Source organism: Manis javanica, chromosome 10 (genome assembly GCF_040802235.1).
Source record: "Manis javanica isolate MJ-LG chromosome 10, MJ_LKY, whole genome shotgun sequence".
Taxonomy (NCBI): Eukaryota; Metazoa; Chordata; class Mammalia; order Pholidota; family Manidae; genus Manis; species Manis javanica.
The window spans coordinates 62,698,387-62,715,406 of NC_133165.1; the positions used below are offsets into that span (position 1 = coordinate 62,698,387).

General features: G+C 39.7%; 1 protein-coding gene and 1 long non-coding RNA gene across 3 annotated transcripts in view; one reads left to right on the forward strand and one right to left on the reverse strand.

Annotated features, from left to right (window-relative positions):
- Nucleotides 1–10,175, forward strand: part of LOC140844105 (uncharacterized) — a 91,748-nt gene extending 81,573 nt beyond the window's left edge. The window contains exons 2-3 of the long non-coding RNA XR_012122331.1: nucleotides 7,301–7,515; nucleotides 9,238–10,175. This is a non-coding gene — a long non-coding RNA (uncharacterized lncRNA). The remainder of the gene's footprint in view (nucleotides 1–7,300; nucleotides 7,516–9,237) is intronic.
- Nucleotides 6,302–17,020, reverse strand: part of WIF1 (WNT inhibitory factor 1) — a 67,680-nt gene continuing 56,961 nt past the window's right edge. Inside the window, exons 7-11 of one of the 2 annotated variants that reach the window (XM_017661715.3) lie at nucleotides 16,178–16,273; nucleotides 10,765–10,860; nucleotides 10,184–10,279; nucleotides 9,267–9,313; nucleotides 6,302–7,196 (exon numbers count right to left, since the gene is read on the reverse strand). In XM_017661715.3, coding sequence (XP_017517204.1) covers nucleotides 7,167–7,196; nucleotides 9,267–9,313; nucleotides 10,184–10,279; nucleotides 10,765–10,860; nucleotides 16,178–16,273 — 365 coding nt within the window. In that variant the 3' untranslated portion in view covers nucleotides 6,302–7,166. The remainder of the gene's footprint in view (nucleotides 7,197–9,266; nucleotides 9,314–10,183; nucleotides 10,280–10,764; nucleotides 10,861–16,177; nucleotides 16,274–17,020) is intronic. The other variant, XM_017661714.3, reaches the window with a different exon arrangement.

The following is a 17,020-nucleotide window of genomic DNA, read 5'->3' on the forward strand; positions in this document are numbered from 1 at the left end:
AAATAATTGTACTTACTTCAAAAGATTTTTGTGAGGGTTAAATAGTGAAAGTTTAACAACCAGGTCTGTTGATTTGTAGCATTTGCCAATTTCTGTGGTGTACATGCTCCTTCCATGGACAGATTTAGGCTATCAAAGCCTCACTGAATGTGAGTTGGGAAGAGATGCACAGGGGCACACCATAATACACTATTTCCTCTATTACAGATACAATAGATGTAACTAACCACAAGGGTGTGTATAACAATAAAATGTAACAATTGGGAAAAGATTGGTTTTGAGTGTTTGTTAACCTTGTTTTTAAAAATTATTCTTTTAATTGCATTTATGTAATTTAATTTCTAATAATGGCTGAGTTTAACGACTGGTTCACAAATTTCCAAAAAATTCAACTGATACTCTGAGCTGGTGCAAACTGACTCCTACTCCCTGAAATTAGTGTATGTAAAGAACTTTGAACACAGCTAGGCACACAGCAAATGGTAAGTATTAACTACTTACTGCTGCTACTATTATTATTTTGACTAGTAAGCTCTATAAAGGCTGAAATTAGATATTTTTCCTTATTATCCCAAAAAAGCTCTAGCACTAATCTAGAATCCCATCTTGTCCCCAGGGATGAATAATTATTGTTAAAAGAGACCCCAGTTTAAGGGCATGGCACCCATGAATTGGTACAGAGCAACCCTGAATTGGTAGCAAAATTAAGGAAGTGGTAATTTCTCCATCTTTTTACCAGAGTGCTTGATGCATTCAGAGCACTTTGGGCTTGGAGGCCACGTGTTAGGAATAAAGAAAGTGTCCGGAGGGGAATGAGTAGGGCATCTGACTATTAAGATGCACCATTTTAGGGGCCTTGGGTAAGCACCGCCAGCTAGAGAGTGGGAGTCAAGGCTTGGGTCTCTTCGTTCCCAGTCTGCTGTTCTTCCTGGTGTATAAGCCCTATTGGTCTTTAGATGGCAGTCTCTGCCCAACACCTTCACCTCTGAGTTAAAAGTTAAGTTATATTTAAGAAGCAATTTGTTCCATTTCTCCTTTGAGTCAGTAACTTTCCCTCAGAAATGCCCTGATCAAAATTTCCATAGAAAGGTTCTCTAAACTTTGGAATTCTATTTCTGTATTGGACTAATTAATCTTCATTGCCAGAAAGCCACCTTGCTGGATCTCCTGTGACCCCATTCTGCCAGGACTCTCTATGCACCTCCACAGAATGTCAATCTTGGTGTCCATGTGTAGCCACTTGGCAAAGCCAGGGAAGCCACAACATGCTTCAGTTTCAACCTGATGGTCTGTTCCAAAGGCCATTTTTTTTCTTATAAAGGCACAACTGCTGTAGTCATTTCCTTTAGTACCTTTTTAGCCTTTTACATAGAGACAAATTGTCACGGAAAAACCTGCGTTCATCTCATTTCAAAGGTGGCTTAAATGTGGAGCCGGGATGGCTGCAGCCCTAAGGCTCACCTCGGCTCATTACTCTGAAGCTGCTCTCTCAGTCTGGTTTTGGTTTAGAAACAAGGTAATACGTAATCCAAATAAACAAGCCAGGGCAGAATAACCAAATGACTGAAAAGCAAAGCAGCTTTAAAACTCCAGTAGGGTACTTGGAGTTTAGATCTTGTGACACAAGCTAAGGATACATTATTCAGCCAGGTGCCCTTGGCTGGCTTTGCTTCTGCAGAGGCAGCATTTAAGTGTGTTATGTTCAGGCTCAAATGCAAACTCTGAGCAAATTACTCATGTTTTAAAAAGTAGAAAATAATCACAGATTTGTTTTCCAGTTCTGGATGTTCCCTTGAAGTGATTGAGGCAAGACTAATTTGGGCTTTGGGGACATTTTGTCTTTGGGGTTTCTGGATAGTGTCAAAAGGCTCTTCATTGAGTCAAGCTTCCATGGGCGGAGATGAACACATCACAAGGCTTAAGATCCCAGCTCCAGCTAGGTGTCTGCCTTTCTGTCTTCTCGTAAACAATAGCAGTGGTAAATTGGAATAATCCAAGATTATCTTTTTTGGCTAAAATGGATTGTTCACAGATTTCTGAAAAATCTTTCCCTTATGAGCTATAAATTTAAAACTACAATTCCTTTCTTTCTTAAACTAGAATTAAGGCTCAAAGATCTTCACTGGATTGAATCATAAAACAATAAATATTTGTAGCTTCAATTTGCCCTCTCCCTTCTTTCCTGTTTTTGTGTTAGCCATATGGAGACAGAAGAAATCCAGTAAATGGTGCCTGGTGGCTAACAAGCCTTCCGTTCCCAAGGCTGGGGTTCTGAAGTTGAGAGGAGAAGCAAGGGGAGAGCTCAGCTGGTCGGCGCCTAGGGAGATGGATGCTTTGTGTTGAACCTAAACTTACCTGTGTGTGAAGCCCTGAGAACTCACTTCTGGGTGGGACCAGCTTCACGGGTATGTGAACTGTCCCACTCTGAGAAGGATCCCAAGCTTGGTTGATGCCCTCTAGTCACCATGTTGATATTCTCACTACTTTTTCAGCCAGGGGTCCCACGTTTTCATTTTGCTCTGGCCCTGTATGATTCAGTAGTTGGTTCTTCTCCTGAAGGCTGCTGACCACTTGCTCTCTGGCCCCCTCTTGCTCTTCTCTCCCACCCATGGCCCCAGGCCCAGCCTCAGGACCATACGATCAAAGCCAGGCTGTCCAGTGTCATGGCGGCTGGAGCAGGAAGCTGATTATCACCCTGGAGTGAGGCAACTTTAAATAATCCTCCTGTGGGTCTTATGGATTATTTGTCACCTCAGAGTAGCTTTTCTTGGCTTGGACTTTTGAGAAATGCCAGATAATTTCAACAGTTGTGTAAGCTGAACATGATTAGGAAGGGAAATGGGTTACCAAGGAAAAACACTGCAATGCCGAAGCTTAATAAAAATTATGTGTTCACTTGTAATTTTAATATTCTTATTGACAAACCAGTAAACAGATGAAAAATCAGTTTACATTTGCAGTTTATATTAGAATTAAAAAAATCTTACTGAACACCTGAATACTTTGTTTTATGATGTCAGTTTCCTGTATATGGTTTCTATTTTTTATGTTGCTCCATATGGAGGACATTTATTCAATATGCTTATTAAACCTTTATATTTTGCACCACTTGCATGAGCTGCTTAAAAATTATGACGGTGAAAGTCCTGTCTTTGGATAGTCATTTGTTTTCTTCTCTTTCTTGCTTTTTTATTGCCTCAGGAAATTCTTGAGAAATGGCTGTTTCTCATTTAACCAATTAAAAATTGCTCACCTCACAATATCACCTTTTGCTCCCCTAATTTGGTAGCAATGCTTTTGTTACACTCTACTTTATTGTGATTTGTGCCTTCTTGAAGAGTATAGGAAGAAACAGTGCTATCTGCTATTACCTGTTTATATTACTGAGAGCACTGTATATTACATGGCACTCTGACCTCTTTATGAGAACCCACAGGCAACATTGCTGTCTGCTCTCAATTAGGACTGGCATAAGGGCTGGCTCATCTGGGCTCTGTCTAGCATATCAAGCTAAAATTGTGCTATACAACTTTATGATGTGGAATGAGATGAGAAAAAAAATCTAGTTACCAAAACTCCTTTTAGGAGTACTGCATATGGTGGAAAGGAATACTTTGAGAAGTCACTTGGGAAGGTGTTAAGAATCTCAAGGAGCATGGTCAAGAAACCATGTGCTCAATAAACTTCCCTCTGAGTAGCTTGGCTGGATTTAACTGGAAAGCTTTTATTTGATGGGTGGAGCATAGAATTTTAGGGTCAGAGACAAATTGCCTGGGATATTGGATGAGAAGCTGAACCCTGTCAGCAAACTTTTTTTCTTAACATCCTATTCATACAGTTCCTCTGTAAATAAAAGTGCAAGAGATAGTTTAAAAACCACCAGCTTGAAGGGAGGCCAAAGTAGCTTTCTCGCAGATCTACATGTCTTGATCCAGCCCTAATGTAAGTTCTTTGTGTAGTTAAACCTCTCCTGAGCAACTGGTTTTGTGATTATGGTCTTTGGGACTCATAACCAGCCATGCTTGTTTTTTGAGGTGGCTGCCCAGAGCTGAGAGCTTAAGGCATGGTCCACATCTCATGGGTGTTTAGGAGTCCCTGTGGGCCTATTTGTCTTAATCTCACTCCTGGATCCATCTAATTATTTACACTTTATTTCCTTTTTCTCACTTTTCTGATATATTTTATCTTGCCAAGTTGTATACATCTTCTCAGACTGCCTTAACTCCTTAATTCCTTTAAGTTATTGTTTAGGGGTATTTTGTATAAATATTCTCCTCCTCCTCATCTCCCTCCCCCTCTCTTCTATGGTAACTTCATAAAAGTAATAATTATTTCATATCCCATATTATTGGTCTCTGTTTCAAGAGCTGACCTCTACTGTTGTGATGCTACATAAATTGACAAAGTACCAAAGTATGTATTCTGGATAAAGATCATAATACATATGGTGGCGGGGAGGGAGGGAGGAAGTGCTCAATCAGTTTGCCAAATAGGAAAAGCCATACTGTTATATAAAGAAACATCATGTGGGTAAGCACAGAGAACAGTAACTGAATACAGAATCTAAAAACACCAGTGATTCATACTGCACCTTACCAAATAAAGCTATTATATATATTTTTATTAGAAGCATTTCAACATATAACTAGTATTATTCATTTATAATATAATAAATTATTGGCCTAACCTCTGAACTGTATTTCCAAGTGCCTACTGGGCATTTCCACTAAGATGTCCCAAATGCACCCAAAGCTCAATATCTTTGAAACCAAACTCAAGATCTCTGAAAACCTCACGGCTGCCCAAACTTGCTCCTCCTTAGTCATTAGCATCACTGGCCAGATTCCTCTTTTCATAGTTCCTACATTCAATCTGTGATCTACTCCCCTGCTTAGATTTGAAGTCTGTTGAGTCCAAACTCTCCTCTCTGACACTAAAACCATTTCACTTTGTTTCCTCTCCCCTTATCTGAGTTCTCCTAAGGGGTGTGTGTATATTTCTGGGTGTACATAAAACCATTTTGGGGGCAAGTGAAGAAAATATTAGAACTCCTATTTAGATTTTTATCTTATCCTTTCAACCTTTTCTGGTTTTTACAATACATATATTGATACAGTTATATATATAAATAAATAATAGTCATATAGAAGACTATACTCAAAAATTTCTAATGGGGCATACACTCAAAATAGTTTGCAGATGACCAACCTAGACTATTGTATTTGCCTTCAGTCACTTCTCACCATTCTATTATTCATCTATGAGTTAACACAAGTAAAATACTTAGAATTAGTTAAGTACCATGTAAGTGTTGGGTATTACTATTATTATTCTATTCTCAACTTAGCTTTCTGCCACTGTCTTAGTTCTTCTTGATCATGCATATGAATTTTTACTTAAAAGTCTTAAATAAATAAATTGTTTCTCATATTAGGTGAGCTCCCTGGCTCCTGGCCTGCTTTGCCAAGTCTGTGTGACCACAGGCTGATACTCTGGGCTCTGGCGAGTTAGAGGAGAAAGATTGGTGTGATCTAGCACTGCAACAAGATGGGTTTACTATGCTTCCCCACTTCCCATAACAAATGTCACTTCCCTAAACCACATAATGGGTTGTGCCACTGCCTGGCATGAAAAAACTTGCAGACTTTAGATTATATATAAAGTCCACTTTCCCTGAGAGAATGAGAATAAGATATGCTAGCAAGTTGCTACCTGGGATTTGTGGAGTTTGTGTTCTACTGTATTTGCTTAGAAAAAGAAAAATTTGCAGAGTAAGAAGAGCATAGTGTTAAGACTTCCGAGTCAGATGATACAGATTCAAACCCATCCCTATCATGTGTGATCCTGGGCCAATGGCTTCACATCTCCAGGTTTCCATTTTTTTCTCTGTAAAAGGGCATAGTGATACACACCTCGTAGAACTCTTAAGATAGCACATATAAAGTTCTTGGGAACCGACAGGTTTTCAGTAAAATGATAGCACTTTTCATAGCACCTTAAAAGTCCTAGGAACTCTTCCACTAACAGGGTATTTAACACTCTCTAGTTAGAGAAGACTTGAAGGAAATAGAGCTAAGCTGGGAGCTGTCATACATCGGAGTGTTAAGGCAGTGACAAGAGAGTTCTGTGGCATGGCTGCAGTAGAGAACCAGGAGGGAGAGATGAAGCTGGAGAGCTAGGCAGGGTGAGAGAATGAGTAGCTTCTCTTTTTTTATGGTACTGTGAAGTTTTAACTACCACTCAAAGGCAACCAACTTTTATTTCCATCAGCGCATGCAAAGACCACTCTATGCAACACTCGGAAAACTAAAGCAGCACCTTTATTTTATACATACAAACAGTATAAAGTGTTTATTATGTAAGAGCTGTGTTTTGTTTACAATATATTATATTGCTTCAAGCCAATGCCAAAAGTTCATACATTATATTCCCTATTTTATTGTGTTCACAATATATTATATTGTTAAATGTCACTACCACAGTGTTTCTTTTTCTTTCTTTCTTTCTTCCTTCCTTTCTTTCTTTCTTTCTTTTCTTTCTCTCTTTCTCTCTGTACTGAATTCTCTGGAATTATGGTAAGGTCAAAATATATCATATTAAGGGTTTAAAAATGAGAATTTTTAAAATGTGACAGATGTCTAAATACAGGACAATAAAATTTGAAATGCTATAACTTCAGCACTATGAACTGCTTCCTCCAAACCCTTGTGATTTATGCACTTTGCCTCATTTATCTTCTCTACTGTTCCCAGCCCCTCGACACTGTGAATATATTGTAATTTTAGAAATTATCTGTCAACTACACAACCGAAAAGATACAATTTTAGCCTGATCAACTGACATAATATAAAATCTGGCCCAAAGCATTGAAACAAAATCTATACCGTCATGCCACAGACGTCCTCAGAAAACTTAAAAGGAAGAGTAAATATCAGCTTGGTGATTTATAATGAGGCTAATAAAATTCAGGCCAGTATTCTGAACTGTAATGAACATTATTTGAACACTGAACACATGAAAGGTTAACAAAGGCTATGAACTCCGTGTAACTTAAAACGTTTCAGCTGTCCCTGTTCACCAGATGTAATTGGATTCAGGTGGATCCCGCCGCTCCTCAGCCTTTCTAAGTGAAGGCGTGTGCTGCCTGAGCCGGGTGCCTGCAGGCCTCAGGGCATGCATGAGGCTGGCTCCGTACCCTGCAAAATGATTCACAGCTTAAAAGAAAAGAAACTACAAAAACAGGCTCTTCAGATTCATTATTAACCATTCCAATGAAACCTGTTTTCCCTTTTTAACCCAGAGTGAAAGACCGCACTGACCACAGAAGCTACCTGAAGGAAGAGGTATGACAACTTCAAGGTCTCTGTTAAAAGAAACCCATTTCACTACCTCCGTCAAATCTGGCTTCCGTTGATTCTCTGCCTCATCTGATATATTTTGGCCATGCAGAAACCCTTGGATGCATAGTTTGGATGAATGTGATTGAATGGAAGGATATTTTCCTGCAAAGAGCTGGTAAGCATCTAGTGCTAAGATCTTGAAAACGGGAAGCAGACGATTTGATCATTGATCCTTTTAATTGCCTTGCAAAACCAGCCTCAATTATATTGGGACAGTTCAATATAACAACCCCTACATATCCCATAGATTACACATATGGTCAGGGGTGGCTATGGCCCTTTAACCAAAAGGGGAATTTTGCAAGAATTGAGGACTTTTATTACATACATTAGAGAACAGTTCTAGTCTGATCTGATTCCTTATCCATGGGGTTTTGTGAGATTCAGCCAAGGTGGACCTCCACGCATCTCCAGCTCAGTTTTAAGTGGCATGTAACACTGAGCTATCTGACTTGAGACCTCCCTTCCTCCCATTTGTGAACTTGTGGAGGTGCTTGGGGTACTAACCCATTTCTACTGATTTCCTGAAATGGACCCAAGACAGCAATCGCGTTTTACAGGTCTGCCTCCATCTTCCCGTGCATTAGCGTCAAGTTTGGCATTTCATTTGCACCTTGTGGTTTAAATGTAAGCATGCTGCTAAATACCTGAGAAGAGACTGCTTAGTTCCTGAATGAGTGTCTGTGAACTGTCTGTAAGCTAGCAGCCCCTGGAGCCACCAGAGCAGCAGCCAACAGTGCCTTGGAATCAATCCCTCCCCTCCTGTTCGCCCTGCTACCTATGTGGCCTCCCTGCTGGCAAGGGGGGCCCAAGCCAGGAAGTCTGTCCCCAGTATCCTCCTCCCCACCAAGACGTCTGGGTGCCGGGGACCTCCCAAGCTGTCATCCCACTGGGAGCCTGTTCTTCACAAAGCTCTGCTTCTGAGCTTCCTCGTCACGTCTCTCTTGTCAAAGTAAACCGCATTCTTTCTGCTTAATTCTCTTAGCTAATGCACAAAATGGCTGCGGTGGCCTCTCTTGGAAAACATATTTGCATTTTAGTCAAGCACCAGGGCATCTTCTTCACATGCAGTGTCTTGGCTGAAGGAGGTTTGCCGAGGAAAAAAGCCTTCAGCAGCAGGTTCTCCAAGTGGAGGTCCTGTTTGGGGGCTGGCAGGCCTGTCAGAATTGCGACTCTGTATTACATGAGGGCCCCAACCTGCCTGCTTCCTGAGTGACTAAGCATATCAGCAGGAACTCACCAGGCCCCAGATGTGAGTTCCAGAGACCTCTGTAACAGTCCTGGGATGTCTGGTCTGACCTCAGGTCATCCCTAGGCCTGAGGACTTCTGGAAAGTTACTTGGATTTGGGGACAGACCTTGGGGTTTCTAGCCTGAGGTAAGGGTGGCGTGAGGGTTTGGCTTCCTCTTTTTCTAGAATGGCTCTAGAAATGGTTAGTTTTCTATAGGTCTTCTCTAAAGGAAGGAGTAGGAACCTCAAAGAAGGTTTCCCGCTAAGTAAGGGGCTGTTTTCCAGAGGAGCAGCCCTTCTTGTAAAGCTATGCCTGCCTGGAGCCAGTTCAATCTACCGTCCAGTCAGTTCACCGGATGAAAAGACTCAAATCAATTGTTTAGCATAGTCTAGACCAGACCACAACCTCCTTTTAGATAAACAGATAAACATGAATACCTATATATAAATGTTTTATATGTATTAGGATAATATAATGTGAGCATTATAAAATAGGCACAAAAATTAGAAATTAGAAATTGAGAGATAAGCATATTACATATAGGTTTATATGTAAGTATAATAATATAAAATACTAAAAATATTTTGAACTGATATTTTCCCTCAGCACCCCAGCTGGTCATTTCCAACACTTACCAGGCTACATGCACCACCCTCTGGAGACCCCTGATCTGGATAAGCATCTGAAGAGAAAGTGATTTGTTCAATTTCTGTCCGTTATTTTGAAGACAAAAATGTGACGGACATGATCTGGACTTCTGTTACTGTTAGGGTCGAAACCTTCTTTTCCTCAAAGGAAAGTGGACAGTGGGCCCTGCCTCGGAGATGGGAGTTCCAGCTGGCAGAGATACTGAAACTGTATGGTTTATTTCCTTCACTTGCTAATTGACTGTCGCTCCCACTAGAACCTGGGCTCTACCGGGCAAGGCCTCTTCTGTTCATTGGTAGGTCCCAATACGTGGACTCCTGCTTTGCTCAGAGAAGATAGCGATCAAAATGGAATGGTTGCATCTACAAAGTTTCACTTTGTATATAAAACAGGCTCATGGATTATTATATATATAGCTAGTTCATTTTGGGTAGTCAGTAAATTTGAAAAAACCCACAACTCCATTATAACATCTCTCCCCCCCTACTTCATAGACCTTTACCTTCCCTCAAGAGAACTTACTGAAAACATACCATAACCAATACAATTTTAGATGTTACAGAGCAAAACTCTATGTTTTGTATGTTGTTGGTCCATCTTGAAAGGTAAAATCAGAGCCAAGTAGATGAACTGATTTAAAACCTTACTTTCACTTGTTATTTCTTTTGTTCTTAACATATCACACCACATCAACCTGAATTACCAATTTAACCTAGAAAATAATTGTGGTGACAGTTCAGAGACATGGTGCTATTTTACACTGATGCACTATGGGAGAAGAGGCAGAGAAGGGAAAGCTGCTTTTAATGCAACAAAAATGGGGCTGCGTTATGGATTGTCTCGTAAGCTCTGGAGCCGAGCAGTGGACATGAAAGAGGCCGGCTCCCCAGCCACCTCCACTCACGTTTGTTGCAGTGTCTTCCATGCCAGCCTTCCTGACAGTGGCACCGGTTGGGTCCATGGCAGGTTCCGTGTGTGCCACAGTCAGGCTCACAGACAGCTAGAATCAAAGGAGATAAAAAGCATGTTTCCTGAGCTTTCATTTTTCAACAGAATGACTCAGCAGTTCTCCTGCAGTCCGTTACGGTGTGTTGGTTTTGGCTTCATCCCCTAACTTTTTTTTTTTTTTCTATGTCAACGTCCAGCTGTATTGGTTTTGGGTTTTTTGAAAAACTCCTGTGAATTAAACTAAACTTGATACTTCTCATTCACAAAAGATGCTCAGTAGGACTTGGAAACTGCTGGGGTGGGTGGAAGTTTATTTTTCTTTTGAAAATTTCTAGTAGTTAAAAAGTTCAGTTGCATGTGTGATTGTGGCTACTTTTTACAAGCATGGATTCCACACATCTTTGGGCTCCATAAAGGGAACATGTACATCAATGAGAAAAGGTTAGCTGTCATAGGAGGCACAGAAGTAACGTAGCAAGGGACTGCTGCTCGTCTAGCTGCCCCATATCCCAGGTGTTAAGCATAAGGGGTACTTACGCTTGGAACAGAGGTCTCCTTGGTAACCTTTGGAGCACTTACATTTGCTTTTACCAATGCATTTACCTCCATTTCGACAGGGTTGAGTGCATTTGCCTGAAATAGAGAGGAATGCAACTAAGCAAGGGGCCGAGTGCTCCTTTCACAGGTGATGGCATCTTCAAAGGCACTGCGCAGCTTTGAAAGGATAAAAATGTTTCTAAATGGCAGTGATTTCCACGTATTTCAGACCTACTCTGGTTTTGATACTCTTCCAGTTTCATGTTTGGAACAAACAGGCTAGAATTATTACTTATGACTTCATATATCTATACAACATATGCATTTTATGTACAATAAATACAGTAAGTATGTTGCCCAAATGCTGTATTTACATTGCTTTTTAATAAACGGGATATAAAATTTTAAATGATTCACAAACACTGGTAATTTAAGATATACTAAAACTTAGGATGTGACTACACCTCTAAATAATCTTTGCTCTGTGTTCTGATTTTTGAATGTTGCTTTGTTTGAAATCAGGCCTAGCTTGGGATCTTTCTTAGCTTGGGATCTCCAGAAAGCAGGGCCTGCATGCAGATAGTTTATTCAGGGAGGTGATCCTAGGAAACAGGAATGGGGGCATGGGAAGGAGGGAAACCAACACAAAAGCATGCTTGTGAGTTGGCCATCACTATGGTCAACCGGGCTTGGTCCTGCTGGGTCTTTGGGGGAGAGGTGGGTAGAAGTCATGTAGACCTTCCAGTTTTCAGAAAGAAGGTAAAGGGCAGCATTTATTCATCAGCACCCATTTCCCACTGGCTGAGGGTCGCCTCACAGGGTAACTTCCTTGTACTTCCATTTTGCGACTGTGCAAATACAGACTGTATATTTTTTAGGGCTCAGAGGAGTCTTTGGGTGGAAAGCGAGAGAAGTGTTTAACAGCTAAGATGAGGTGCCATTAGCCTGTGCAAAACACGTCACTGTAGCAATGGCCTGAGTGAATGGTTGGCCGAGAAGGAAATGAGATAGGGCACGAAAGGCGCCTGAAAGCGCACCTGTGCATTTGGGGGGACGATTTTAGATCCTAATATACATCATTCTTTCTTTGATCTCTGTGCCAAGTGAGTATGGCTAATGCTTTCACAGATCTTTGGATTATAGCATTTTAGAACTGGAATAGGGACTTAGATGTAAAAATTATATAATAATTTTTTTCTTTCGTACTCTAGAAGCTGTTTATTCTCCCTCTGCAATCTCTCATTTGTCATCTTAAGGCTGAAGTTTTTGAAGAAGTAGAGGATAAGGGATTGTTCACCCAGAGCTGAACCCACATCCTCTTACAGGCATAATGATGTTCCAGAGAGAGCAAGCAGACAGGCCTTACAAAGACCTCAATACATGATGAGGAGAAATGAAATCTTTATCTTAAAACATCCTGCCTTTTATCCTCTAAACTCCTCTTTTATGGTCAAATAAAGCTTTGGAAGAAGTGCACTATTACATATTTTACCAGCCAGCACTGTGTTGACAAACATGAGGAGAATTCCATATGAAAATCATTTTGCTAAAAATATTTTACTTCTCTCTTTACTTATACAAAAGGACTTTGTTCATTTATAAGTCTATCAAGGCAGTATTTAGTCATTGTGGAGATAATACAGATATAATACTGAGATGTTGGAGTTTCTTGAAAACCTGGAATGCCATTGTATCTTTACGTTTTTCTGATGCAGGAGTGTCCTAGAAACAGGTATTAAAACCACCTTAATAATAGAACACCACCTTTTCACCAACCTTTAAAACTCAAAAAGGGTCCTTTTTGCTAGACTTGGATACAAAGAATAGCACTTACCATTTGGTCAAGATCCCAACACTTAACTAAAGGAAGGGAATAGCTAACTCTGAATTTCCACCTGCATCAAAGAAACATCTGACCACATTATATGCACAACATTTGCTCATATTAGTGAGGTTTTTCAAGTAAGCAAGATATGGGACAACAATTATATGGTAGAAAGAGGACTTATTGTGAAATGCTTGGTGAGCCCAAATTTCCCCATGTTCAAGGAGAGGTGAACTTGGTAAAACCAGGGATAAGGCAGAGAAAGACAGGTAGAGAGACCCTTTGCATTGATTCCATGAGTCTTTTTTGTTTCCTTGGGAAGAGGGAACACTGCAGTGAGCACCCTTCAGTTCACTGCAGCCAGGAATAAGGAAGTTCTCTCCTGGTTATCACACAACAGAAATGGGACGGAGGCCACTGTTAGATCATTCCTAGACCAAACCTCATAAAGCCAAAGCTTTGTGAAGATCTGATTGTTTTAAAATTCAGAATCCTGTGTCTCTAATGTTGACATCCTGTTCCTGAAAATATTTTGCAACCAAATTCTATCCATCAGACAGTGGAAAACTGAGTCAGCTTGAGAGATTACACATTTTTACCTACAAGAGATTAAGCAATGACTGAAGACAAACAACTTTGACTAAGTTTAAGCAGCTAGCATTTTTACTATAAACAGTGGAGGAGTCCAGTGAGAGGAATGACATAAGGTCTTCACAAAATAAAGGCGTCCAACTTCCTCCATGCTCTGGATCATCAGACAACTTAATTTTGTGACTCTCCTTCACATAGGAAAAAAAGAAAAGTGGTTTACAATAAGTGCCAAGAACCATCATCTCTGGGTTTTAGGATTATGGGCCAATTTTAATTTTTTTACCCATCTTGTAACATTTTTACAGAGAACATTTTATATAGAGAACTTTTGTGATAAGAACAACCCATTCAATTATTTCAAAAACCTATTTAAAATTTAATTTGTGTGGTCTCTTTAACTGAAGGTTCATTGCAGATTCTTAGGAACTCTATAAACCTTAAACAGCAAAATAAATGTCTACTACATATATCCAGATACCTTGGTCTTATTTGTTAATCTGTGTTTCTCACAATTAAGTCAGAACAAAATTTGAGAGCATAACAGTCCTGATAGAGACCAGGAGAAATGAAAACATAAAAAAAAATCAGGAAAAATATTTCATAAAAATACCAGACAGGCAAAAATATGGAGAAATTGGAACCCTTGTATATTGCTGGTGGGAATGTAAAATGGTACAGCCACTTTGAAAAACAGTTTGGCAGTTCCTCAAAAAACTAAACATAGAGTTACACACAGTCTAGAGGTCCACTCCTAGATATATGCCCAAAAGAACTGAAAACATATGTTCACACAAAAGCTTGTATACAGTTGTTCATAGCAGCATTATTCATAATAGCCCCAAAGTGGAAAAACATATGACCATTAACTGATGAATAAATAAACAAAATATGGTTGGTATGTCCACTCAATGGACTATTATTCAGCAATTAAAAGAAGTAATGTACATGCTACTTGGATGAACCTTGGTAAAAAGTGAAAGAAGTCAGATAACAAAGACCATATATTATATGAGTCTATTTATAAGAAATGCCAGAATAGGCAACTCTAAAGAGACAGAAAATAGATTAGTGGTTTCCAGGGTCCTGGGAGATGGGGATGAGGAGTGACTGCTTAATGGGTACAGGATTTCTTTTAGGAGTGTGCCATGTTCTGGAATGAGACAAATGAATACTGAATTATATACTTTAAAATAGCAAATTTTATGGTATGTGAATTCTATCTCAATTTGAAACTAAGAATACCTATTTCAACTTTTTGTTTCTACTACACTAGAGGTACTTTTCAATTCAAGATCCATTTCCAAATTTTCTTGGAACTGTGGTTCCTCTAGCAGTAACAGGAAATTTCCTAAAAGGATTTCAGTATAACTCATGATAAGGATAACCAAGAGCTTTCAAGGGCCCACAGTTTGGTCAGTTAGGGGAAAAAGAAATCAACAGGATAGAAAATACTGTCTCTGTCAATGGGAAGGTCACACACCTAAGGGCATTAAATAATACTTACATGAAGAGAAATGAACCCATGAACAAAGATTCCTAAACATGATCCAACTAACTATGAGAAGACTGCAATAAGTACAGGGAGAAAATTGAGGGGAGTTAGTTCACAGATATCTTTATATTGGGGCACAGTAATTAATACAAACAGAAACCACATCCTGACAATTAATTACATGTTCCATGGAAACTTCAGGGGCATTTCATTTGATCTCTATAAAAAATGGTAGTTCATCTACTGCTCATTAAAGTACATACAAAATAAAACCCCACAAATAAACTAAAGGTCGAAAGTTAAAATAGGAAGTCAGTATTATTTCATTATGAACCCATTACAACTTCAGAAAGTATGGTTGTAACAAACACAGTGGTGTTTTAGAGATATAATACGGCTAGAAATGAAAATGTCACATTCCAAAACTTCCGGAAAGGCAGGGAAACAGCACCCTCCGCAGACATGCCCACAGGTCCTTCTGTTCCTTTCTGAGTAGAGCTTCAGGGTTATCTGTCTTCTGGATCACAAAGCAATCTAGATGGGGCTGGCTCATTTCTGAGTTGAATAGAGAGCTTCAGTAACGGGCTGAGGGTTACATTGCTGGTAGGTAGCAGAGCAAGGACAAGCAGTTTGATATCCTAATTCCCCCCAAATGATTATCTACCACATTCTACCCTTAAATTTTTTTTTATATTAAAGCTTGACAAACATATAGTGAAGGCATAACATGCACTGATCCTGTTTACAGCTCAATTACTTTTTTACACAAATCAACACTCATATGACATTTCATCAATCAAGATATAGAGCATTTTGGCACCTCTTTAAGTTTCTTTGTGCACCAACCACTCTTCTGGTCTCTACCACCACTCATTAGTTACGTCTGTTCTTGAACTCCATAAAAATGGAATCATGCAGTATACACATTTTGTGTCTAACTTCTTTTACTTAACATCACACCTGTGTGATTCATTCAGGTTGTGTGTGTGCTATTAGTTCATTCATTTTTATTGCTGTGTACCTTTTATTCCCTCCTTTTTCTTGAGTCTATCCTTTTCTCTTAGATGGGTTACTAGGCTCAGTTTAGTTTAGGTAATGTGACAGAGAAAAGACTCTCTATGCCTGTAGGTAGGTGAACAAATCCCAGCTGCCTCACAGCTCTGCTCTGCGTTTCTAGGCTAGGACGATGGGCTTTTCCCAGTGAGGAGGGAATGAATTCACTAACAAGAACACAGTGCAACACGCTGAACATCACAAACCCGGACATAGCCAAGAGAGTGTTTGCACTGGGGCACCTGAGCTGAGCTATGCCACTCTTTGCCTCTCTTTTAGCCAAAATAAATGGTGGTTAAATCTAGTGAAAAGAGACCACCGGCCTGAGACCTTAGACAAGTTCTTTATGGTCTCTGGCTATAGATCCCTCAGTGAGTGCTAAGGCGAAGGCGTTCGATGGCATTTATTAAGGTCCCACAAAAAGAAAGAAAATGCCAAAGGTTAGTACTCACTTATTTCACACTGTTCTCCCTCTAGTCCTGGAGGGCAAATACACTTTCCAGGGTAGAAACAGGTTCCCCCATTAAAACAGGTAGTTGAGCAGTTTGCTGTTAGAGTGAATAACAGAGTATTGCATTAGACAGTAGGCTGAATCTAAAATGAACAAACAAAAAACCACTTCACTTAAAGTTAGGTGGTACTTCTGAAGCATCTGCTACTTGCTCATTTACTTATATAGTAAAAGCCACTTCACAAATACAAGAATTGCAAACAACTGTTCAGCCGTTTACAGATTCCAACAATGTAACAGGGTACACACACTTTATGTAACACCCACCCCTAGGGGTTTACATTTTAGTGAAAAGAGGCACAGTGTGTAAAAATATTATCCTTTTTTATTTTCTTATAAATATCAATATCATTAAAGGGAAAAGAATGCTATAAACTCCCAAAAATATTTTTTAAAGATGAAGAGTAAAAAAGGAGAAAATATCCTTTGGAATAGATAAAAGGGAGCAAAGTCATAAATATTAGGATCTGATAAGGGAGAAGCTACATTTTTTCAGAATAAGTACACAGATTCATTGTATTAGGGATTTTTTAAAAAGTAGCCCTTTCTGGCATTTGGAGGAAGGAGTAATTATGTTCAGGAAAGACAGACTGTCAACCCTCCTGAGGTCCCACAGGGCAGGGAACTAGCAGCAGCACGAGCCGGAGGGATGAGAAACGTGGGAACATTATTCTGAAGCCCAGTGAACTAGATTATCCAGGTGACAATCATAGTGTTTGGGATTCATGTTAACCCTTTCAATGTCCAGTTCTGGAATCTCACTACTCACTGGCACCTAAAATGG